Source organism: Balaenoptera physalus (genome assembly GCF_965194825.1).
Source record: "Balaenoptera physalus genome assembly, chromosome: 14".
Taxonomy (NCBI): Eukaryota; Metazoa; Chordata; class Mammalia; order Artiodactyla; family Balaenopteridae; genus Balaenoptera; species Balaenoptera physalus.
This window is the reverse complement of record NC_138893.1, coordinates 65210894-65238725: the sequence shown is the minus strand read 5'-3', so window position 1 is coordinate 65238725 and position 27832 is coordinate 65210894. Positions and strand designations below refer to the sequence as shown.

Below are 27832 nucleotides of genomic sequence, written 5' to 3'. Positions count from 1 at the left end.
ATGCTATATACCTTAAACTTACATATATGTCAATAATATCTTAATAAAACTGGAAGATGTAAGAAAACAGATGTGATGTTTACATGGATATGGTCTTTAATATTATGAGTAATAAAATGCTTAAAATGTTTTCCTTATAATTTTGTCCATGGAGTTTGCTTTTTTACTGACAGTTTAGATACTCATAAGTGGATTGTAGCAAAGAACTTGATTTAAAGAGGCAAAGCAGACTGTATACAAAGAATTATTAAAAATCTTTGTTTGAAGAATGCAGTTTTAAACAGTGATGTTGATGCTGCAGCTTTTAGCTTTTGACCTCGTTGAGCATCTTATTAAGAATTGTGATTGAGAATTTCCTCTGAGCTACCTCATTAAGAATAATTAGAAAATATTTGCAAATGAAGCAACTGACAAAGGATTAATCTCCAAAATTTACAAGCAGCTCATGCAGCTCAATATCAAAAAAATGAACAACCCTATCCAAAAATGGGCAGAAGACCTAAATTGACATTTCTCCAAAGAAGATATACAGATTGCCAACAAACACATGAAAGGATGCTCAACATCATTAATCATTAGAGAAATGAAAATCAAAACTACAATGAGGTATCACCTCACACTGGTCAGAATGGCATCAAAAAATCTACAAACAATAAATGCTGGAGAGGGTGTGGAGAAAAGGGACCCCTCTTGCACTGTTGGTGGGAATGTAAATTGATACAGCCACTATGGAGAACAGTATGGAGGTTCCTTAAAAAACTAAAAATAGAACTACCATACGACCCAGCAATCCCACTACTGGGCATACACCCTGAGAAAACCATAATTCAAAAAGAGTCATGTACCACAATGATCACTGCAGCTCTATTTACAATAGCCAGGACATGGAAGCAACCTAAGTGTCCATCGACAGATGAATGGATAAAGAAGATGTGGCACATATATACAATGGAATATTACTCAGCCATAAAAAGAAACGAAATTGAGTTATTTGTAGTGAGGTGGATGGACCTGAAGTCTCTAATACAGAGTGAAGTAAGTCAGAAAGAGAAAAACAAATACTGTATGCTAACACATATATATGGAATCTAAAAAGAAAAAAAAATGGTTATGAAGAACCTAGGGGCAGGATGGGAATAAAGATGTAGACCTACTAGAGAATGGACTTGAGGACATGGGGAGGGGAAAGGGTAAGCTGGGACAAAGTGAGAGAGCAGCATGGACATATATACACTACCAAATGTAAAACTGATAGCTAGTGGGAAGCAGGAGCATAGCACAGGGAGATCAGCTCGGTGCTTTGTGACCACCTAGAGGGGTGGGATAGGGAGGGTGGGAGGGAGGGAGATGCAAGAGGGAAGAGCTATGCGGATATATGTATAGCTGATTCACTTTGTTATAAAGCAGAAACTAACACACCATTGTAAAGCAATTATACTCCAATAAAGATGTTTAAAAAAAAAGAGTAATTAGAAAATAAAATAAATTCGCTTGCAGAAATATGAATGTAAATTCTTTAACTGCTTTTCATAAAGTGTATTTTTGTATAATTTTGTTTTCCTCATTGACACAAAACTTTATCCCTGTCTTTTTCCTTTATATGCTAATTGTAAAACATAAAGACAAATTAGATAATATGGTAAAACAAGCCAATGGAAAAAGTCTTTTAGGAAGATTTTTGCTGTAACAGAAAGCAAGATCTTGCAAAGAGCTTTTAGGAGTACAAAATTCACTTTACATTAGATTACCAAAGCAGATTTTTAATTTTTATTTTAGTTATAAGCATTCCTGTGGTAATTTTAGAAAGGAGATCTTTTGCATGATTCAGCTATAACTACATATCCTTAGCAATCTGTGGCCATATAATTAAATGTATTGTTGCTATTCCAGTACACTAAATGCACACAAAAAATGCTAACATATATGAAGCCTATTTTGTTCTAATAAAATATGGCTTTCCTTTGACTGTTGAAAAATTTAAGAATCTATTTCTTAATTAAAAATATGTAAAAGTCACTGCTTTTAAAATGTAGATATACAAATTTTGTATGTGATTAGCTCATTTGTTTAAAATAGAATTTACCTAACAATAACTTATAAAGCACTTCCCTATACCAATCACTATTCCATACAATAATTTCAGTTTTACAACCAATGCAACTGAGCTACAGAGAGTTTAAGTCACTTTCAAAGATCTTAAAAGCTAACAAGTGCTAAAACGTGGCTAGTATTGAACCTAGACAGTCTGTTTCCCAAGGCTATGTCCATAACCACAATACCATGCTGCTTCTTCTGATGTCAGTGGTGACATAATACCTTGGACCAAGAACTATTTCATCCATGTCAAATTCCTCAAACGTAGTTATGATTCTGTTTCGGAAGTTTATATGAGTAAGGAAAAACTGTCGCTATCAATGGAAAGAAAACTCAAAGAGCTTCTAACTCATGCAGTGTGAATTAAGTAAGAACATTACACTTGGGTACAAATACTAACATATTTGACAATGTATTTACATGAAATTATAAAATAATGAATTATAGTAATATTCCCAGTGAACAAAAATAATTTTAAAAGTACTACTTGATCTTCTGATCAGACTTCTGACAATTCAGTTCCTGTTCTGCCTTCTTCCTGCAGCCCTTTACTTATCTTTTTATTACTTAGATCCATTAACTTCTTAAGAATGAGAATGGGTTTCTCTCACCAAATGCCAACCATGTAAAAATCTTAAATCTTACTGTTGTTGATAGACCAATTCGAATATGAAATAGTAACTTTTGAAAAAAATGTAGAGATTGAGGGAGCCATGGTCTCTACGATAAATCGTCCTAATGAAAGCAGTGATGTAGAACAATAATCATTAAAGACTTCAGTGGGCATTACTAGACCATATTGTTGGAACATCGTAATCAAATTATATAATCCAATTAATGATGACACTAAGGCATCATAAAATACACCTTCCTTCCTCCATGGTAATATTTGAAATCTATTAATGCTAATATCTTACTCTTGAATTGAAAATAACTTACTTGTAATGTCCTTTAGCTTACTCAGTTCATTTTGCTTTTTCAGTTATGGTCTATTTGTTGACTGCAGGTTTACAACTTATAGTTCTATTGATCTTATAAATTTCAAGGTCAAACTCCTTTTCTTTTGGATGAGAGAGTCAAAATGTAAAACAAGGAGTTTTTGTATTAAGATTTCACTCCTATGTGTATTTTCCAGGAAATGAATATTCCAAAGATCAACAGAAAAATATAAGAATAGTCTCTCTGCTACTGCTTGTGACAAGCAAATTGAAAATAAAATGTTTGTGCAGCCAGAAATTTTGAGAGCGCAGTACCCCTTTGAATGAGAGGCCAAATTGCTTTGAACTAAGTGACTGATCCAGAGGGAGACGGAGAGGGAGAGGGGAGAGAAAATGTGTGTGTGTGTGTGTGTGTGTATGAAAATGAAAGCTTCTAGATAAGAAACACCAGATGACTTTGAATATCCAAAGTGATAATAGAGGAATGTTGAAAAGAGTAGAGTTTTCAGAAAATCTGTGACTCTTTCATGATATTTCTATTTGATCATTTGGACACCAATGCATTTCCAGACTATTGTGGGACCAGTGGGTCATTGTGAGCACATTATTTTCTAAAACCTGGAGTTCAAGTATTCTATTTGCCTCTAGTAAATTCAGTCCAGGATAGTGGTTCTAGGTTGATATCTGGAACAAGAATTCCAATTTTTCTGTCCATACAGACCATCAGTGACATGTCATGTGTCTGCTTTTATTCTTAATGAGAATGCACTTCACAGCCACATATGTAATAAGATCAGCCCTCACTGAAAATTTAGGGAAATCCAAGGGATTCTCTGCTGCCTTTTGGTCAAAGGGAAAAAAATAGGAATGATTTTCCAAATACATTCCTTAAAATAATGATACTGTACAAATTAAGGTGCATCTATTCTGCCTGTACGTTTTGCCAGGCAAAATGAAGTTATCATAGATTATCTCATTTATACTTGTAATAAATCTATGAAGTAGTTATACTTACTATTACACCTATTTACCTAAACTGAGGTATAAGAAGTTAATAATCTACTTAATTTACACAGCTATTAAAAGCCAAGGTTAGGATGTAAAAATTGGTTTTCTGACTCCAAAGCACATGTTCTTAAGCTCTATATTGTACTAGGAATCAATTCCTTTAACACTTTAAACACTCCCCAAAAGATTTGAAATGATGAATAATAATGATTTAATTGGTTATTTGTTTTATTCCTTTACCATGGAGGAAGATGTTCCCTAGTTCAACAAATATATTGAATGACTATAGTATGTCAAATACTCTGCTAAGTGCTAGAATAATTCACTGATAATCATAGGGAGCTGGTAAGGAAATGGCCGAGTAAAATTTCTAAAAGACTGACACAAAAGTATTTGTGATCTTTGATATCATGAGAGCTTTGATATCTGAGGTCTTGGAGTTTTATTTCTTTAAGATGCAATTTGATAAAATCATGAAGGAACTTGGAATGCATCCTTGCCATTAATAGGATATTGGAGTAAGTTTGCTCCATAATAGTTTTTCAGTTCAGTCAATTGGATGATCAGAGTGTAGAATTCTAATAGAAACTATACATAATTGGAAACAAGTGAAAAATTTCTCCTTCTCTTTTCATTATTCCTCTTTATAATTCTGAGCTCTCTATGATCTTTCATAACTAATCCCTCAAAATCCTAATTCCTACAAAACTATCTCTTTCTTTACTTGAATAGTAGCTTTTTCCTCATAGGAAAGGAAAAATTTTTCTTCTACATTTCTAGGTTCTTGACTGAGACCTCCCTGTAATAGAACAATTAACAGGGGAAAAACAAATTTAATTATGTACAAAAATATGAGACTCAAACACAACCAGGCAACTGAGGCTTAAATACCATCCTGAGCTAAGGAAAGGGATAAGTGGTCTGAGACTTCAAAGGGAAAGAGGGAGTTCACAGGAAGATGAGAAAAGGAAATGTTCAGTAAACAAATGTTTGCCCTGCATGCAGATACTTCTCTCAGATGAAAAAATTATCTCTAGTAATAGCTCTCTTCCTGGTACAGGCCCCCTTTCTAAATTCTTTTAGGCTGTTAAAAAGGAGGAGGAAAAAAAAAAAAAAAGGCTTTTGCTGAGTCTGCTGGGTCTTTACTGCCTTCAGCTCCACATGCCAAATTGACATATTTTCAGGTGGCATGTGGTGCTACCCTTCGCATTTCTGCTGAGGTAGTATCAGTGGTCCTGTCTTTTAATAACTAATTTGTTACACATTCTTTCCCCATTATTTTTATATGAAAATGACATTTCAAACATTAAAAAGAAAAAAGATTAAGTTATAGAGGGCTTTTTAAAAATTGTTGCAAATTTGGTCGAGGCTCTTCATTTTTGCATTCAAGAAATAGTTGCTGACAACTATGTGGCAGGAACTTTGCCCTGGGAACACAGCTCTGAGGAACAGAAACAAGATCTAGATTATCACTGCGTTTTCTGTCAGTGAGGAGTCAGATATTCATAACTTGATATTAGAAGGCCGAATTAACTGAGTATATATCAGGGAACCTGAGGATTGGAAATGATTTCTTTGGAAAAGCGAAGCACAAGTTAAAATCTAAAGAATATATAAGTGAATAATGGGTTGAGTGTGAAGATTAGAAATAAGAAATAATGCAATCTGGAAAGATCTTTAGGTAGCTCAGGACAAAAGATAGCATGATTAAAGAAAAGAAAAACCTGTCTGGAATGCAGAGAGCAAGTGAGAACATGGAAATAGATGAGACTGGAGAGGAAGGAGAAGGCGGTATCATGCAGGGCCTTGTAGGCCATATCTTTTGGTTTTCATTCTAAAATCATACTATACAGAGGATTGTAGACCATGAAAATTTTGTTTTAACATAAAAGCAATGGTACATCATTAACTGGTAAGCATGTTTTAATTTGTAAAAGATCACTGTGGTTAAAGATAGAAAATTAAAAGAGTGGGGCAAGATTGACTGTAGGGTGAACAGTTAGGAAAACCTGTTAGACTAGGTAAGAGACTGGATTAGCATAGTGACATCAGATTGAAAGTTGTAGGTGGATATGAGAAGTTTTTCTGTAGTAATGAAAGTCAAGATTTATTGAGGGATTCAACATAGAAAAGCAAGGGTGATGGGCAGGCTCAAAGGCGACCCCCTGGTTTCTGGTTTATGCAACTTGGTGCAAAATTGTGCTATTCACTGAAATAGTACATACTGGAAGAGGCCAGGTATGGTCTGGGGGTAGCAACTAGAATCCATGTTGGAGTGTTACATTTAAGGCACCTTTGAAATTGCAAGTACAGATGTTGTCTGAGCAGCAGGACCCAGACTCAGAGGAGAGGTCTAGGCAGGAAATATGCTAGTCATTGGACATATTGATGGCAATTGCCATGTTAATATAAGAAAAAAGTCAATATATTTGAAATTTTATTGAAAAGACACTGTTTGAACTTAAATGGAAGTTTTGAGAATAGGCTAAGGTGGAAATAGGGTCTACCTAGCTGTTCTCTCTTCCTAGTAAGAAATGAACATATTTGGACAATTCTGGATATTCCCTTTGTAGAGTAACATGATCTTAAGCTTCAGGTCATAATAAGAACAGCATATTACAGGTTCATTTCATTTGAAACCAGTCATTCCATATCTTGCTAATACAGTTTTAGGTTTTAAATCTGACTTGTTGCATGAAATTTTAAAATATACAGAAAAAATATATGGCTTATTTTTAGCTTGATGACAAATTTGCGGAAATAAATCACCCTGGGCATTCAGCTATTTGTATTCATATCCTGCACTTTACAACAAATTGGATATGGGAATCAGGTAGGGGCCTGAGAGGTTAGAAATTTGAGGCACGAAAAACAATGAATTTGTGATTTAACCTGGACAGTCAAGGGTGAAATTAAATAGATTACAGAAGTTTGTTCCAAGGCACAGGCATCATCAGCTAACCTGTCTTTCCTTGGCAGACAGATTATCCAAAGACCGTAGAGAACAGGATCACCCAGCCCCCAAATTGCTTTCTAGTTTTCACTTTGATCTCCATGTGGATATTTTGCATACATAATACATCCTGTTTACTCCATCCAAAATTACTTTCTTTCAAGACAGTTCTGAATATACTTGTCATTAAAAATATTTTTGTGCATTTCAAAACTAACTATACTTTCATGAACACATCATTCCAAAGCAAACACTTAGGCTGTTGTGAACCACGTTATTAATAGATTACTTTTGTGTATCTGACTAACCTCTCCTTCATTAGTGTTGTGAGTCAAAATTTTTTAATCATTTTTGTTTTGATTCAGAATAAAGAAAGTTTATTGGTTGGACATGAAAAATATCTTATTGTGGGGTTTTGGAAGCTGCTAGAAGAATAAAGCTGAGTGAAAGTCATCTAAAGGGGTCTGACTGGGAGTAACTGTAGCTGCACCTATATTCCTGGGCTGTTTCTGTTGGCGAGGACATAATGAGAACAGTGACTTCGGAGCAGCATTCATGGAGGGATGTTCAGTGAGAGACTGCAGCTGGGCTGACCGCAGTTCAGAAAAATTCAACAAACGTTCTTTCAGGATCAACTCTAGTCTGATTCTGAGGTTACTTAGATATATGAATGTGACACAGACTTGGCCTGAAGGAGCTTTTATGAGAAGAAAATATTAATATATTTTTTATGAAGTAATTTTTCCAGTGGAATACAGTATATATTGAAGGAATGCAGAGAAGAGGCATTTAATCTAGACAACAGCAAGGAAGATTTTCTAGAAGATGTGATGCCTTGCCAGGTTCTTGAAAGAGAAATAGAAGTTAACCAGGGGTAGAAGAGGAGGAAGGGCATTTTGGCAGATGGCACAACAAACATAAATTTGGTTTGTTATGACTAAAGAATGAACTGAGAATGGGAAGGGAAAGGGAGGGAGGTAGGGCTGGAATATGGGGAGTCGTACTTGACTTAGATGTGTAGAAAAAGTCTACCCATAAGTGTAATAGTAACCAAATGGTGAGAGGTTTTTGTCTATGTATGCCTAGCTTTCTCCTTCTTTCCTTTCCCTTTATGCTGCCTGCCTATAAAGTTATTGATTAAATATCTATTCCTCTATCAATATTCACATGCAGATTCACCACACTTTTTCTCTACTTTGCAGCTATGAGGATCTTAACTAAGGCAGTGACCTCATATATAAATATTATATATATATTATATGGAGGGAGGGAGGGAGAGAGAAAGAGAAGGAGAGTGAAGAGAGAGAAAATAGTTTTGAAAGGTAACTACTCTTTGAAATACAAACAGAAGGCATGTTGGTAATCTAAGAATTGCATCCTGTAAGAACTGGTCATGTTTCCTTTATTCTTTCCACAGATTGCCTCTGCCTTCTTGTGTATCCCATTTCCACTCCCAGCAGGCATTCTCTGTATTTTAATCGTTTGTGTTGTTAATGAATTTATTAAAGAATTGACTCACATAGACCACACTGTGCCATACCTATGTGGTTGTTTATGAGTCTTTCTTTTATCTGATCACTCAGATCCATGAAGAAAGAAGTTGTTGGTTTTTAATTCCCATGTTCAGCACGTAATAAGTTATCTACAAATTTGACTGAATAATTTTTGAATGCATAGATGAATAAAAAACTAGATGAACAAAGTATTATGAGAACATGGAGGTAAAAGATAAATTCTGACTGGGGAAATAGACAAGTTTTCATGGAATAGGTGAAATCTAGTTCTACCAAGAGAAGCAGAGACTTGCCAGGCAGGAGTAGAGGCAGAAATGAATTTAGGTAACAAAACTTCCTTAATAATGCAAGATACGTTCTAGCAAGAGTAAGGGCTCTGATGTGACTGAAGGGCACAGTGCTTAATTCTAAGTAAACAATGTTAAGACCATGATATCCTTTGAATGATATCCTAAGACAATTTTCTTCACTCCAAAGGAAACTTAAGTTCTTTGGACAAAGAAATGCCATAATTTTACCTTTGATTTGGGTGCATAAAATAATTCTCATGAAATGAATAAATAAATGCAGGATGAGAACAAAGCTTCTAGGAGATCAGTGAGGAAACCACTGCAAGAGTAGAGGTGACAAATAGTGAGGCTTTGTGCTATGTCAGGGGGTATAGGAAGGAGAGGATGAAGTGTAATGAGGTATTTTAGATCTAAAAATGCTGTGACCTGAAACTCCTTGAATACTGACCAGGATGAAGAGAGAAAAACTGGAGATTTCTGATATTTTAAGCTTCATATGGGAGAGCACATATCTTACAATATAGAACACTGCTTGCCAAAGCCTTTTTTATTCATGCCCATGAACATAATAGCAGAATTTTAATAGATAAATAGTAAACCTTGAAATCATCTTCCAAATAGCACACATACTTGGACGGCTTTAAGCCAATTTATGTTGCAGTCACAGGACTGTGCCATGTACATTTAACTGTTTGACACAGCCCTATCAGGCTGACCGAGTACCTCCTGGGAGAGTGCTTTATGTCTCAGAAGTGTACTTTTGACATCTTCCAGGCAAAACCTTCACATTTTAATTATCATGGATGTTATAGCTCATGATACTATTTATATGTTCATTATCATGAGATACTTCGGTATTAGCATTGTTTGAAATAACAAATTAATCACTACTGATTGACAGGCACTATTCTTAAGGTTTGTTCAACACAGGGATAATAGACAATTCGTAAGTAATTTTATTTACCTTTTCATAGGACACATAGGTGTACTGTATGTTATGTTCGAGTTGATCTATAATTGTTAAGATGTTAGTGACATACATTATCAAGTTAACTTGTTACTACTGTGTTAGAATTACAAAAATCTAAGGATTTTATATATTTCATTTCCAGAAATCATTAGGTGATTTATCTGTTATTGTATAATGCTATTTATGTCTTTAAATCCTCGCTAAATATATACATGTATTCTTTCTTCCTTTCTTTCATTTTTCTGATCTGCTTCCATTGATGACTCTATACTTTTGACTCCAGACTGGCAATATGAGGGTAAGATGACAAAAATAAAATCTCAAACAACCTCATGAACATTGCTTGTCTGTCTTTGTTTTATTCTCTTTAGAACATTATTAAAGATCTATTCACTCTTTTTAATTAGACCCTTTATCACAATTAAAGGCCAATTATGTTTGTTTCTGTTGTGATGCTTTAATTACAATTTATCCTTGTTAATCATCCCTTTATGTTATTTTTATGGGTTAAATTACCATCCCATTATCTCTGTCCTGAAGAACCTCTGCTCTCCAGTGGTCTCTGCTGGTGTTTTCCAGTAAGATTTGAACAATTTCACGGTATACAAAGTGTCTTTGTTACGATGTGGTAAGGAATCTATATAGCTCTTACGAGAATTGTTTTTAAATAAAAAATTGTTAAAAGTAATGATGCATACTAATTTGATTGTAGGATTTTTCTTTTTAAATATCAATATACATCTCAATGAATTTAATCTCAGGGTGAGTGCTCCTGCAGTAGCTACTTCTTACTTTGTCTTGTTTTCTCTTTAGATTGCAAACTAGCTAGGGGGGGACCACCAGCCACCATAGTTGCCATTGATGAAGAGAGTCGGAATGGTGAGTAAGCTATGTGTTTTAAAAGTGACTTAATCTAAGAGGGATTTCTCATTTCAAACCTAGATTTGATATGTGTGGAAGTACTAAATGAAAGCTTCAAACCAAATCCACTGACAGTTCCTCTTTAATTTTTTCCCTGTATGAGTTTAAATTAGGACATTAACTGGAAATACTTTATTTGGATTACATTATGAGAGACTTAATGAATAGAAATGTTTAGTTTTGATTACAGAGAAGTCATCTGATTCACGAGCAGTCTAAGAATGCATCTAGATACTGGCTAGAACTTTTCTTTGTCAATAGGTAGAGTTGACTATCACACATACTGTTACCAAGTGTATTTCTCCAAAAGAAATGGACCACAAGGTAAGCTCTGTACTGCTAATTTAAATTTGCTACAATCTGGTAAGGATTAAGATCCATAATCTATTAGACATGGTGATTTAAGAATAGTTACTAGGGGGACTTCCCTGGTGGTCCCGTGGTTAAGACTGCCTTCCAATGCAGGGGGTGCGGGTTTGATCCCTGGTCATGGTGCTAAGATCCCATGGACCATGGTTTTTTCGTGGCCAAAAAAACCCAAAAAACATAAAACAGAAGCAATATTGTAAGAAATTCAATAAGGACTTTTAAAATGGTCCACATCAAAAAAAAAAATCTTAAAAAAAAAGAATGGTTACTAGGAAAACAAAGTGCTTGGGAACAGAAAACTGACAAAAGGTCTAGAGCAGAGGAGGAAATCTGAATTTTCACTCAGTCTATCTGCCATAATTAACAACTAATTCCTTATTTATATTACAGTCTTCAAAAATTTAATTTTCCTTAACAAAAAATTAGCACTTTTGTCCCCCAACACTCTCCTAGTCTCACTAAACTTTACAGATATTTAGAGATTCTCCTCCTCTATTAGGTAACAGTAAAGTGGAAATCCCTTGAGTCTTGGTTTCAATTTCAAACTATTCTAAATATGAGAATGTTCTGTGGCTCATTTTGTCTACTAATTCTGTAACAGACTTTCCGCTGGGTTTGATTTGTACTTTCTGTCTAGGCTCAACACTGTTTTGCCAGATTGATGTCTTTTTAAAAAAGAATGTCAAGTGGTTTATTGGAAAGTGACTTTTCCCTGAAATTCAACCTACGTGTATTTTGAAAATTTCTATAGTACACATAATACCTGTGTTGGTTCACTTTATCATGTATCAGTATTTATTATGCTGTACTAGAAACATTTCTTTTACTTCTTAGAAGAATTGGCATAAATTTTTATTCTTGAACATCTTTCACTTCCTTTGGAATCAGCCAAAAATGTCCACAACACTGCTGGCCTTTGTTTAAACAAATTTAAGTGTCTATACTAAATTATAGAAATATTATAAAAATTACACAGGTTTATTTTTAAAAAGTCCCTATGAACTTGAAAGTATATGAAGATAATGAGTTATTAGGATGCATTTAAATAAATTAGAAATAAGTCCTATATGTATCTGCAGAAAAAATATATATAAAAATACTATACCAGAAAAAATTCATCTCACATGTAAGATTATGGTTTATTGTTAACTACTTTCCTGTCAACAAATCTGTTTTCTAAATGTCCTACAATAAAAAGTTTGCTTTTCAACCAGAGACAAAAAAATAAACATGATAGAAAACCAATCTATATTTTCTCATTGTTCACCAATTCCCTTGAACATATAAGCTGAGATTAACTAAAGCATTTAATTTTACTAAATAGTTGTTTTAACATGTAATTCTATACAGAGCTTATTTTGCCAACCAGATAATTATAGCCACAGTAATGATATTTTACCTTTCCTTGTGTTGATTAGATCCCACTTTTTAAGGGAGCTCAGGAAGTCTGCAAAGATGTTGTCATAGCAGTTCTGCATGATGGCATGTGGTGAAAGTTCAATATTTATATTTTAGAAGAATGTGACATGATGTAGTTGCTGTGCTCTTTAATTGGCATATTTTGTAGAAACTGCCAACTACTCAGAATGCTGCCAAAGTTATTTGAGTGTCATCATAAGGAGTATAAATACCAATCTAGAGATTAAATGTTTTACATTTCTCTTTCACATTAAATTTCTAAAAATATGGTGATCAAATGAACCTCTACCAGATATTACAATGTAGTGTGCAATCATTCTTGCCTTAAAAGTCTAAAGGAAACAATCCATGAAAGTGTTTTCATATTTTTCTTTAGGCAATCTAGGAAACTTCCAAATAGGACAGTTAATTCTAGTCTGGCTCTTAAACTCTTGGTTTCTTTTTTCTTGCATCTTTTTAATTGGTAGTAACAAAACATGTAGGTATCCTATTTTACCAGAAAAATAAGCACCTATTTTTAAATGTTCTGGGGCTTCTTAAAAGTAAGGCATAGCAAATCCTTCATTAAGCCAGACCAGTAAGTTTGGGTGTCAACTTGCTTTTGGCTTACTTTATTGATGTCTACAGCTGAACAATCTCCATTGCCAAATACATCCTCTACTATACTACTATAGTATAGCTTTTAAATAACTCGGGTATTTCTTTTTTAACTCAGGTATTTTAAAATATACTTAATTTTCTTATATAAGTCACTAAGGTACATTCATAGAATGTCCATTATTTGTCACATGCATCTGCATATTTCAAGATTTTTATACTCTGTGGGATGGAAATATTTCCTTTTTATGAATATATATGCTAAATTAATTTGCACATCTGTATATGTTTGAAAGAATTAAAAATTTAACAGGTAGAGATCCATAAAATTCCTTCTCACCCTGGGACCTGTTAGATTGTTCCTCTCCTTGTTCCTTGTCCTCAGTAGTATATGGATAACAGATTCATTATATCACCCTCGATCTGAACCTCAATCTGAAGGAGTTTATTTTCATCACAACTACCAGAAAATCAAGCTTACGTGGTAAGAACACAAAGTCAACCCATTAAGAGAATCACATTGGTTCCTGACCACCGCCAGAAAGCTCTAGCACTAGTATGTAAAAAATGTTTAATGAGTATTTGCATTTAGAGAGGAGAACGTGTACCAAGAAACAGACAGATTATTTTAAAATATCTAAAAATTTTTTCCAGAAAAGCTTATGTATACACAAAAACCTGCACATGGACATTTATAGCAGCTTAATTCATAATTGCCCAAACTTGGAAGCAAGCAAGATGTCTTTAGTAAGTGAATAGATAAGTAAACTATGTACATCCAGACAAATACAGACTAAAAAGAAATGAGCTATCAAGCCATGAAAAGACATGGAGGAGACTTAGGTGCATTTTACTAAGTGAAAGAAGCCAATCCGAAGGAAACATGTACTGTACAATTTCAACTATGACATTCTGGAAAAGATAAAAATATGGGAAAAATTAAAATATCAGTAGTTTCCAGGGGTGAGTGCGGGAAAGATAGGCAGAGCAAAGAGGATTTTTAGGGCAGTGAAAACACTCTGCATGATATTCTAAGGATGGATATATGTCATAATACATTTGTCCAAACCAATAAAAGGTACAACACCAAAAGGAAACCTAAGGTAAACTGTGGACTTTGGCTGATTATGATGTGTCAACGTAGGTTCATTCTTGGTTAAAAAAAGAAATGTACCATTCTAGTGAATGATGTTGATAATGGGGAAGGCTATGCACGTTGGAGGTAAGGGGGCCAAGGGTTATATGGGAAAACTCTATCTCCCTCTCTTTTTCACTGTGAACTTAAAACATTGCTCTAAAAAAACTAAGTTTTAAAAAAATTATTTCTGGAAATACATTTTTAGATTCACTGGACTCAGAGTTGCCTAATGGCATTGAGTCCTTACTGGAAGGAGTGAGGTCAGGAACAGTTACACTGGAACTATTTAAACCTTGCCTCTGGGTGCCAGCCAAGTCAGGGCCCTGGCTGCTTTACAACAACTATGGAATGGCATTCAAAAAGACTTTGGAACAACTGGTTCAGACTAATTCTTAGAAACTGGGTAAATACATAGGCACTGCTGAGTCAAGGGGACAAGAAAATGATTTGAAGTCATGGCTTGAACATAACACCATAATTGTACAAAAATAAACAGGCTCAGAGGCAAAAGGATATCACTATGTAGGTGAGAGATTAGGAGGCTCATCCTAAATGTTCTTTATGGCTTTCCAGTTAAGATATTGTGGGCTCACAGCAAATTTGAGAAATGAAAGATGATGGATGGAGTGTCTTCACATTATGAAAGGAGCTGCCAACAGAGGATGCCACAGCTGATTCAATGAGAATGTGTCCTGGTCAGGGCACATGGCAGAACCAGGTGTGAACTGGGTTGAGTATTACAGACCCTCCTGTACTTCTAGGGAGGTTATAGAAAGGAACAATGAATTCAGTTGGTCACTTCTTCTGTGGGGTTTCTCTGGCCCAAGCATGGAGCTAGGGGAGTGAAGGGAAGTTGATTCTTCATTAGAAACAATTATGTTGTTGAGGGGCATTTGCAAGTTGCTCGTCATCATCCTTTTCCTTTCATTGTCAAAAATCACTAAGCTTGGAAGAGTAGAAGATTAAAGTTTTATGTTGATGTTCTTCTTTCCTTATAGTTGCCAATTACATATCTTAGATTTATAGCAAGGGAGTTCGCCAAACTCTGCCTTACACACCTCCAAAGGGTTGCAAGTAGAGTTTCACATACTCCTAGTAAAACAGGTCTTGCACTCATGGAAAGAAAAGTCTTAAATAACCAATGTTTCTTTATGAATATTCCCAACGTTTAAACAAAGTGTAAAAATAAAATAAAAAGCGTAATGTGGTTTTTTTGTTTTTTTTACATCCAAGGGTTCAGAACCCTCCCTTTTTGCCTATTTATCTTCATTCTTCTCTTTCATTCTCTAAAGAGAGCAATATCTAAACTGGCGGAAAATTTTTGCAAGAACAACTATAGTGGAATAAGAATAAACTCTGTAGAATACCTCATAGTAGATGATGACTAGAACCCCAGATGAGAGACTGCACAAGATGCTGAGAAGAGAGCAAACTGAGAAACCAAGATGGCAAGTTATCAGGCAGACTGGATGACAATGTTCTAAACTGAAAGTGGTTGAAGATGCCACCAAGAGGTTAAAGGTGCTAGAAATTATATAGTAGGTGGAAAAATGTTTCAATATAGTTGCCATAGACAGAGTCCTCAGCTCATGTAAATGTTTGGGAGAAATGTTATTAAAGATAGAAATCCTTATCTGGGCCTATTCTTAGGCCATGTTTCTTTCAATGTGTCAGGACAAAGATACAGCTTAAGATCTGGATTTAATTCTCTCTCTGTTCTATGATAACGATCCTGGTTATTTCAAATATGACATATAACAAAGTGTTGCCAACATAATTTACATATTAAATGAAACCTGAAGTATAGAACATGTTCTTAGATATTAAGCTTTTGAAAATTTGTATAGAGCTTTACTCATGAAAATAAAAGCGAGAGAGGGATCTAGTATATATGTCCTATGGGAGGGATAGTTCTAAGGATTTGGTTTTAAACAGTTACTTTCTAAGGCACTTTTATCCTACCTCTATTCTGCATTGTTGCCTTATCACTAAGGTAAATAGTGTTTCTCTCTCTGGTGGTTTTCATCAACAAATCCTAGAATTCTATTTGAAACAATAATTTAAAAAAAATAAGTGTATAGTCTGCTGCATAAAGCCTTATGAAACACAGCAACTCTAACAATAGAAGTTCTATATAGATGAAGGTAGATTAATAGATGACTGTACAAGCTTTTGAAGTATTAAGACTAAAACTTTGTTCGGGTTATACAAGATCACCCGCATTGACATCAAGCAAATGACCTTTAGTGCAATATGAGAGTTTTGTTTTTCTGGATAAATAGGGAAAAATATATTCCCATTGTTCTATAATTTTATAACATCCAAACTTGATTCTTAACTGCCAAAATATTAAATATTTTTATAAGATATTAGTGGTCTTCTGGCTAGATTGCTGTGGATGTTGCATAGCCCCAAAATCATGATTACAAATTTCTTTGCTATTCTATTCTTTACTTTTCCCAGTCATCATTAAGTCATTCTGAGTTCTTTCTAGTGAAAGACATACACATTGATGAGGAAATTTAACTTTTTGTAAGTTTTGAAGAAGTTAAATGAAACTATCCAAAATACACTTGTCAATATTAGACCTAAGTTGATGTAAAAAAATCATGTCCAATTCCTCATGTATTTTAATCCTCTTACTACAGTGACTAAGACAATTGTCCTAGAAGAAAACAATTTGGCTCTGCTCATTACTGCTGGAGGAGCTACATATGCAACGCTGCATCCGCTTCTTTTCATTTGTGCCAAAGTATTATTTTATGAAAGGTCAGCAGCTGCAAACTTCTGAATATATAATTGTGAAATAAGTAAATTGAAAACTTTCTAAGAATTAGGGAAATAGGTTATTTATCTCAAGTTATCTAAAATTATATTGACATTTAATCATATTTCATTTTTGATATTCCTTTTCTCATTTGTTTACTCTATAGCACCTAACATACAATGGTATTGCTGGATCTAATGAAATGATCATAAAATAAGGGACAGGAGAAGTACACAAAGCAGACAGAAGTCAAAAAGGGTAGCAAGCTAGGGTGTTTTATACAAGGAAAACAACTCTGTTCAAGATAGTGGCTCTCGTTTACTGTTTAAGTTTCAGAATGCTAATGTTAATGATGATGAAAAGATTAAGTTGTGCAAAGTAACCCTTGGCTTCTAAGGAAATGAAAAACACACAAGACCATTCTATTCTATTTTTCCTTTTTCTTTAAATCCTTTATTTTAATCTCATGTCTAATAGAAATAAATCTGAATAATATAGAATTAAATTATGCCACACATACACACACTTAATCCCAAATGATGCTGTTATAATGAACAATTTTTCTGTAGAGAGAGTATCTAAATCCTGTCACTAGGGCAGACAATTGAAGCTAGTATTGGATCTGTATAGACTATTGGAAGATGGACCATGGGCCTTGGTGGGCAATAAGAATGGGTCTGTGTGCTGCAAGAAAGGAAGACGTATTAGGTTCTCTCTACTCGTAACCACGTAGAAAGAAACCTTAAATTTTTTTTCAGAATAGGAAATTCTGTGTATTAAAGATAAGTCATTCTAATTTAAATTGTGATTCCTTTTATTAGCCAAACAAAATATATCTGTGTGGCTCCTGTGGCTTGCAAGCCACCAATATTTTGACTCCTAATTTGGGCAACAAAGATGAGAGAAGTGCATGGTGGAAAGGACATCCATAAGATGACATTGTTTTGGGAAGGGCGTGAAGGGACTTGGCTTTGAGTTTTCTTTGCATACCCAGCACACTGTTTACACTTACGTTGTATAATTTGAGTTTAGTTGAGGAGTGAGTCTCTGATGGAAGTTTAGGAACTCGGGGATGGGAGAAGCACCAAAGTTCAATTGCTTGTTTTAATATCAAGCTCCTGGAGATTCTGTCTACAACTGCTCTTTCTTATGCATGATCTTAGATTCCACTATTACCCTGTCCCTAATGACTCTTTCCCCAATTCCTGTTTATCATGAGTGGTTTTTCACTTCTGTTCTCATGATCAAATATTGGCTTCTAGATTATCGATCTTTGTTGTCAGGCAACAAAGGTATGACTTTTCTTTTAGGACACTGGAAATCTGAAATGGAAATCTGAAATGGACCACTACTGTCACTTTTGACTATAGTAATCAATGGTGTAAATGTTCTCAGCAATCCCTGGATGAGAACCATAACCCTCAGATGATTTGAAACTGTTCTTGGACTTAAAATACCTCCTACAGCAGCTTTCAAAACAAAGGTTCAAATGCCACATATTTCCACCTGGAATTGCTAATGTAATTCAACTAAATATGCTTAAGTATGCCATGTGGATTAACGAATATGAAAGTACTTGGTATCCCTTCATCTATCACTACTTCATGAAACTGAAGGATGCACTAAAGCTAGATTTTGTATTCATATCAGATGGTACAATTTCAGTAAATAGTATATATTTATTCCTTAGAATAAAAATGAATCTCTTAACTGTACTCAATAATAAAAGTTTGTGGAATTGTCATAGCTACATACCATTGAAGTACATTCAGCTTGGTTAAAATACAAATGGGTTTACTTAAGTAGAATATGGAGATATAATATATTGTAGTGTTCTTTTTAACCTACCCAAACCACTTGCCACTGGTGACCACAGACAAGGTTTTTTTGTTTGTGTGGTTTTTTTGTTTGTTTGTTTAGTATCAGTCCTCATTTTTGTTTTCTAGATTCTGAGTTTTGTCTAACAGTAATTCTTAATTCAAGTCTCAAGTGCTGGCTGCTTAGCACAGAACACTTTATTAACTCAGGACCCCTCAGAAACAAGGTTCTTTTCATTATAAGAGCATTAAACAATCTCCTTTTACCTGTTCTTGCTTTTGATGGTATATTTTCCTTGTTTGTCTGCCTCCAAAAATTTACAAGTCTACAAAACGTTGATTTGAATTGTCAGACCTGTGTGTAGTTGAGAGGGTTGCTTCTTAAAATGGTTTTGAGTAGGAAAGGAATAGCTACCAGTTAAGGTATACTAGAAAAACTAGAAAAAAAGAAAAACCAATGCCCTCCTGGTGGCAGAAGCAGGACCTCTAGGGAAAAAAATAAAGCAGACCAAGACAACAGGGAGTGACAGACAAGTGGGGAGGCAGTGGTGCTATTTCAGGTGTCTGTCTAAGGAGACCACATTTGAGCAGAGCCCTGACCAAAACTGACTGAAGATGTGAGCCATGCATTTAGCCGGGAAATTTACATTTCAGACAGGAAAATTAAAATTCAAAGGCTACAAGGAAAAATATAGTTGGTCAGTTTAAGGTACGGCAAAAAAACTGGCTGCAGAAAATGAGTGATAACAAATGTGGCTGAAGCAGAGAAGACAGATGTTGATTGAATATATGTAAACTACTCAAAATGTTTTTGGTTTGCCAACAAATCAGTTGATAGTGAACTATAGGTTGCTAGATGAAATCACTAAGGATAACTCTCCTTCCTGTCCCTCACAGTCCCTCGATATCTTAGTTTAGATACTTCAAAATTTGAATAGGCAACTGGGTGTGTATGTATTTATAATCTCAGATAATTTTACTCTTTAAAACAATCTGTCTGCTAAAAAAAATCAGAAAATACATTAATTTGCTCAGTTTGGCTTGGTGGTATCACTCCCTCATTTAACACATAATAGAGGATTACTGCAACCATTCCAAAGGTAAACGTGAATATGATAGTTACATAAATACTGAGTGTCTGAAAGTTTGATAGTGTGGTACCATCAAAATTATAACCAGAGATCTTTGTTATATTACATTGTCTTCAAAACACCATTAATATAAAAGGGAAGATTGAGTGCTAGTGGAGTCACATTTCAGAAAAATATTTGTAAAACCGTTCACTTTGCTTAATAACATGATCATCTTTATAGGAGCATGTTTTGTTGAAAATGCTGAATAATGTGCTTTGTTTTATCTTAATCTTTAGGACAGGCAGGATGTGGGCATTATTAGTAAGGAACTAGCAACCCATCAATCTCTACAGGGTTCATATACTATCCTTAAAAGTGGTTTTGTAGGGATGTGAGGACTTTTATAGACAAGAGTCAGACTAAAGGTTATACATGAATTAACAGAGTGAATAATTTAAATGCTACCTTTGAAAAATTGTCCCAAGTCTTAGAAAGAATTTAAGATTCCTTTGTAGTGAATAAGCTTTATGGAACATTGTTCAAAGCAAAGCTTTTCATTCTAATTTTGTATTACTAATGACCAGTTAATACCTCTACATTTCCATCCTGTAATGAATAGCAAGTATGAAAGTGAATGTTTTATTTATATTATTTGCACATTCTTTCAACATCTTGAATTTTGATGTCTCTCAAATGTTGTACAATGAATAGATTCCTGTCAGTTAATACCATTTGTTTTTTGAAATCTATTATATATCCCAAAAGAAAATTATTTCAGTTTGATTTTAGTTTGTTTCAAAATGTCAGCTAAGTCTCACAAAATATTTTCTCTGTACTTTTTCATTCTCCAGCATAGGCTACTTCTTTCTTTTATTTTTTCATTTAGTTGAAACAAAACAAGTAAACGGACACTTGACTTTGACTAGACTAAAAGCAATTTGAAATTGAATAAACTATCTTCACATATAATCCTAAATAAGATTCTAACCTTGTGTATTTTTGATTGGAAATTCCTATTTTGTATATAAAAACTTTTATCATTGTAGGCATTGATAGGATACCACATAGACATTCGTATTACTATATTTTTTAGAAGGCTTCAGAGATCATCTTTTGGGCTTTGGTTATATAAAAGCATGCTATTTAATTAATATCTTTGAAGTGTTGTGTTGTATTTTAAGTATCACTGTGAATTCAACATTCTCCTCCATGGTATGTTTACCTGTAACTTCAAATTTTTAAATTGTTGACTATTAGTTAAAATTAAGGATCTAGGAAGATGTACCTTTTTTCTGTGACACAGTCATTTAGAGATGGCACAAATATTCCTGGTATGTGACAAATATCTTCTGTAGGTCATATTACATGAGTAAGACATAATTGTATTTATATAAATAATAGTTGAAAAAAGAAGAATCTACTGTAAATAACAGAGTTCAGTTGGCCTATAAATATAGAGTCATGCTTTGAGAGAAAGGCAAGCTGGAAGGCAAACATGTAAGTCTGTGGCTAGTATTTTTTCTGCCAACAACTGATGGTACCTTTTATCTCAAAATGGGAAGTACATATTAGGATCATTATGTTAGATTGCAAAATTCATGAGAGCAAAGACTATCTGCTTTGAGTCATTGCTGTAATCCCAGAAGGTAATGAAATGCCTGGTATGTAGCAGGCATTCAAAAAACTTGTTTGATTCAAGTAAATCATCAACATGAATCCCACAAACAAACTACCATCTGAGTTAAATGGCACATATATGTCTATTTAGAATAGTTTGAAGTGTTATTATTAAAATTTCACAATATAATCAATGTTTAATCAAAATTCACTGTGCACATAAAATAATTTATAAATTTCAAGTGTTTTCTGCCTGCATGAAAATGTCTGCAATAATCAGATAATTTTTATTCAATAGAGCATTTTGAAAGAGGAAGTATTTATGATAATACTAAAAATAGGGAGTGCTGTTGTATTTACATAAATATAACCATATTATTACTTTAAATCTAAGAAAAAATAAATATAATTTTAAAATGTTTAAAAAGGCTATATTATGGCATCTTAAAATATGAAATACATATTTCATGTATTCATACTTTTTACTTTTTGCATATTTAAAAGCATTTCATAAAATAATCTAACTAAATTTACAAAAATATATTTTATTTTAATTTTTGGTGTTATAATTTTGACTATCTGAAAATATCAACCTAATGATTTGATATGATATCAAGGTATCTATGTAAAACTACTGTCTGACTTTAGAAAAATGTTATGTCTCAGTTTTTAGGTCTATTAGCCTTTTGTAGTTTCTCTAAGACACTAGAAATAAGAAACTCCAAACTATTTAAAATTCATCAAATTGTCATGTGAGTTTGCATTCATTAAATGGGAAAAATAATCTCCATTTGCAATTTTACATTTCCAGTTATTTAAAATAGAAGTTTTAATTCCAGAAATAACTGAGTTTTGATAACCCCTTTCTTCAGTAAAATAAGATTAAATTTAAATGCCATCTTTGTAGGATAGCAACATATGATATATACAGAAAAGGGATATATATACATAACCTACCAATGTCACTTGTGCACATACTCACACACAATACCAGAAATGTGCCATATTTTGAAGAAATGTTTTAAGATATTTAGGCTATGATAGGCTTCCTGAATCCTTGCATATCTATCAGTGAAGGAAAAGTACTCTATATTCTAATAGATCTCTTAAAGTTTTAGTAAACAGCCTTAAAAGCATATTATGGAAACTGTGTCTTACTGGTGAAGAGAAATTTAGAGAACAAAAAGCCTCGAAAGGAATTTCTCATTTAAAATAGTTTACTTTAAAGATTAAAAACAATAGCAGGGGTCCACCTGGATTTAGAAAAATGACATAGACCTCTGAGTTTTCACCCATTGAGACTGATTAGCAAGTATTAGCTCTTCTATATATTCAAGATAATATTTATCATGATATAGCTTCTTAAAGATGTGATTAGAATCTATTGTTAGCTTTAAAATTCATCTGACCCTGCAGCCAGACTCCAGGATGGCTTTGCCTGCCAGCAGTCAGGCACTAACCCCAGGACTCGGCTTCACTCACCAGTGGGCTGGCAACCCTGACTCTCCTCACCAGTAAGCCAGACCTGGAGCCCCCTGGGGTTCTGTAGTCAGCTGCCTTGTGTCCAAGCCCCACAAACCAGCAGCCTCCACAAGAGTCCTGACTGTTAGGTCTTACAACCAGCCAGACTAGGAGCCAGTCAGGCCTACCAGACCACCCACATAGTCAGCCTGCCACAAGAAAGGATCCATGCAGCCCTCATGAGGGAAACCCCAGAACAGATAGCTCAGTTGACAAGAGGGAAGTGTGCTGCTGTGATGCATAGGATGTCTGCTAGAGAAGGCCACTAGTTAAAGGTCAGGAAACCTACCAGATATCCAGAAATACTAACACCAACTTAGGCAAAACAAGGCAGCAGAGGAACATGTTTCAAATGAAGTAACAAGATAAAGTCCCAGAAGAACAACTAAGTGAAGCAGAGTTAGGCAATCTATCTGAGAAAGAGTTCAAGGTAACTATCATAAAGATGATCAAAAATCAAAGAGCTCAGAAGAATGGATGCACGGAGTGAGAAGTTAGATGTTTTCAACAGAAAGAAAACATACAGAACGACCAAACAGATGTAGAATAGCTGAAGTGAAAAATATACTAGAAGGAATGAATAGTAGACTAAATGATACAAAGGAATGGATCAGTGAGCTGGAAGACAGCAGTGGAGATAACTAACACTGAACAGAAAAAGGAAAAAAGAAAAAACATGAGGACAGTTTAAGAAACTTCTGGGACAACATCAAGTGCACTAACAATCTCATAATAGGGGTACCAGAGGTAGAAGAGAGGAAAAGGCACTGAGAACATATTTGAAGACAAAAGAGCTGAAAAATTCCCTAACCTGGGAAATGAAACAGTTACCCAAGTCCAGGCAGCACAGACAGTCCCATACAGGATTAACCCAAAGAAGAAAATACAAAAAGACATATTGTAAATTTTGTCATTTAATTATAGAGAAAATGTTAAAAGCAGCAAGACAAAAGCAAATGACATACAAGTGAATTCCCATAAGGCTATCAGCTGATTTTTCAGCAGAAACTTTGCAGCCCAGAACAGAGTGACATCATATATTTAAACTGATGAAAGAGAAAAAGCCTACAACTAAGAATACTCTACCCAGCAAGGCTCTCATTCAGATTCGATGGAGATATCAAAAGCTTTACAGACAAACAAAATCCAAGACAATTCAGCACCACCAAACTAGCTTTACAACAAATGTTAAAGGAACTTCTCTAGGCAAAAAAGAAAAGGCCAAAACTAGAAATAAGAATTATGCAATGAAAAGCTCACCAGTAGAGGTAAACACACAGTAAAGATAGGAAATCATCTTTGCACAAAGCTAGTAGAAAGGTTAAAAGACAAAAGTAAAATCTATATCCACAATCAGCGGTTAAGGGATTCACAAAACAATTAGATGTAAAATATGATATCAAAAACAGTAATCATGGAGCAGAGGAGAGTGCAGATGCAGGGTTCTTTTTTTTTAATACATTTGAAATTAAGAGATCAGCAACTTAAGTTTTGTGTGTGTGTGTGTGTGTACAGTCTATATATACATAGACTGCTATGTAAAAACCTGATGGCAACCACAAACCCAAAATATTGATATACATATACACACAAAAAAATAAAAAGGAATCCAAACACAACACTAAAGATAGACATCAAATCACAAGAGAAAAAAACAAAAAAGAAAAAAAAAACCTAAAACAATTAACAAAATGGCAATAAGAACATACATATGAATAATTACCTTAAATGTAAATGGACTGAATGCTATAATCAGAAGACAGAGTGGCTGAAGGGATACAAAAATAAGACCTATATATATGCTGCCTATTAGAGACTCACTTCAGATCTAAAGACACACAGAGACTGAAAGTGAGGGGTTGAGAATAATTACTCCATGCAAATGGAAATCAAAAGAAAGCTGGAACAGCAATACTTATCAGACAAAATAGACTTTAAAGCAAACTGTTACAAGAGACAAAGAAGAATACTGCATAATGCCCAAGTGATCAATCCAAAAATGTATAACAATTATAAATACATATGCACCCAACATAGGAGCACCTCAATACATAAGGCAAATATTAACAGACATAAAAGAAGAAATCAACAATAACACAATAATAGGAGACTTTAACACCCCACTTACATCAATGAACAGATTATCCAGATAGAAAATCAATAAGGAAACACTGGCCTTAAATTACACTTTAGACCAGATGGACTTAATTGATATACATGGAGAGCATTCTACCTGAAAACAGCGGAATACAGATTCTTTAAGTGCACATGGGACATTCTGCAGGGTAGATCACATGCTAGGCCACAAAACAAACCTCAGTAAATTTAAGAAAATTGAAATCATATCAAGCATGTTTTCCTACCACAATACTATGAGACTAGAAATCAACTATAATAAAAAGATTGTAAAAAACACAAACACATGGAAGCTAAACAGTATGCTACTAAACAACCAATGGATCACTGAAGAAATCAAAGGGGAAATCAAAAATTACCTAGAGACAAATGAAAACAAAAAACACAATGATCCAAAACCTGTGAGATGCAACAAAAGCAGTTCTAAGAGGGAAGTTTATGGCAATACAAGCATACCTCAGGAAACAAGAAAAACCTCAAACAATCTACCCTTATACCTAAAGGAACTAGAGAAATAAACAAAACCCAAAGTTAGAAGGAAAGAAATGAAAGATGAGAACAGAAATATGTGAAACAGAGACTAAGTAGAAAAAAATCAATGAAACCAAAAGCTAGTTCTTTGAAAAGATAAACATAATTGATAAACTTTAGCCAGACTCACCAAGAAAAGAAGGGAAAGGGCCCAAATCAATAAGATCAGAAATGAAAAAGAAGTTACAACCAACACTACAGAAATACAAAGGATCATAAGACACTACTGTAAACAACTATATGCCAATAAAATGGACAACCTAAAAGAAATGGACAAATTCTTAGAAATGTATAATCTCCCAAGACTGAACCAGGAACAGAAAATATCAACAGACCAATTTACAGTAATGAAATTAAATCAGTGATTTAAAAACTCCAACACACAGAAGTCCAGGACCAGATGACTTCACAGGCAAATTCTCCCAAACATTTAGAGAAGAGTTTATACTTATCCTTCTCAAACTATTCTAAAGAATTACAGAGGAAGGAACACTCCTGAACTCATTCTATGGGGCCAGCATTGCCCTGATAGCACACAAAAAAAGGAAAATTACAGGCCAGTATCACTGATGGACACAGATACAAAAATCCTCAACAAAATATAAAACTGAATCCAACAATACATTAAAAGGATCATATACCTTGATCAAGTGGGATTTATTCCAGGGATAAAGGAGTGTTCAGCATCTGCAAGTTAGTCAGTGTGATATTGAAGAATAACCATAAGATCATCTCAATAGATGCAGAAAAAGCTTTTGACAAAATTTAACGTCCATTTATGAGCCTCCTTTTGGGAGGAGGAAGAAGAGATCCATAGCCCTGCCATGCTCTGAGGCCCCGAATTGAGCCGCGGTGGGTGGGAGCTATCCTTTTGTGATTAGGAAGTTTTGAGAAGCAGGCATCAATCATCAGAGTGGAGAAAGTGGGGACAGTGTGGGTAGGGGGCAGCTGGCACTGCCATGTATCTCAGTCCGCAGCATCACCCCCTCTTCCCTCTTGGTCGGGGGAAGGAAAAGGGACTCCAGTCATGTCCTATCCAAATGCACATGAGGCTTTGGAGGGAAACCCTTCCTGCATGCTTCATCTGAGTCCCCCCAGCCCCCCCACCCCATCCCCAGAATCTCCAGCTTTGGAAGTGGCCTGGATAGGGAAGTTGTTTTACTCTTAAAGAAGGATATGGAATAATATGTCCCATGGCAGAGTGAAAAGATTAAGCATGAGATCAGATTGATGGATCCAACCTATAAGCTACTGTATTTTGTGGGATGGAATATCTCAGGAGTAAGGAAGGGTTTTCCACATCTTGTCCCCTCATAACCCCCTCTTGGGATAAGGTGCTGAGAACTGTCCCAAGCAGTGGGTTGTGATGCTGGGCAAAAGGGGTGATTGAGGGAACGGCTGCAGACCTGCTGCTTCTGAGCTCACTCCCACCCCGTTTTGGGCCAATACAATTTTATTTATTTGCTCCCTTGGATAACTCTACCTTGGTTCCCACTTTCTTCAGGATGCCAATTGCACTAGCTGTGGGCGAATGACATATCTTGTGCATTTCAACTTTTTTTTCCCCATAATATTCTGGTTTTGTATTTTTGTATATTTTAATCTAAGGCCCTCATTCCTGAACTGTGTTCTCAGGTACGTGAACAATCTCAGGGATAAGTTGGAAGCAGCTCCAGGTCTGCATAGCAGGAATTCCTTTCATTGCTGTATCACCAGAGAGAACAACTATTTGGAGTGTGTAGTCTATTGAGCTACCTCAATTTTGTCAATTAGAGGTGGCTTTTCTGCCATAGTGTCCTCTTGAAACCCCTCCCTCTTCAGTGTTTCATGGGAGACTACATTTGAACTGGGTCACCCCATGTCTTGGTCTCCTACTGAAAGATTGGAAATTGGTCTGAACAGGAAAAGGTGGTGCAGAGAGGTTAGGAGAGTTTTGTTTGGAATCAGAGCATAAGCAAAGACAGTAAAATTAAATTTCAGTGTATCAATTTTATAAAGCAGTTTAGGTTATGGTGATTTAGCAGAACACAGGAAAGCAAGAAAATGTGTCACACTTATACCAAATTAAGGATGCTGAGTTATGCTACTTATGTATGCAACTTTAATTTTGTTTAACACTCTCTGCCAAAATAAACTTTATTCCCTATAACTTAAAATGT

The 27832-nt window shown here is 34.8% G+C and overlaps 1 protein-coding gene across 5 annotated transcripts in view; it reads left to right on the top strand.

Annotated features, from left to right (window-relative positions):
• The window catches only part of PCDH15 (protocadherin related 15), a 735694-nt gene that overhangs the window by 121641 nt on the left and 586221 nt on the right, over nt 1-27832 (top strand). For all 5 annotated transcript variants that reach the window (XM_082423601.1, XM_082423610.1, XM_082423609.1 and 2 more), the window contains exon 2: nt 10581-10646. In XM_082423601.1, the coding sequence (XP_082279727.1) occupies nt 10581-10646 (66 nt within the window). The remainder of the gene's footprint in view (nt 1-10580; nt 10647-27832) is intronic.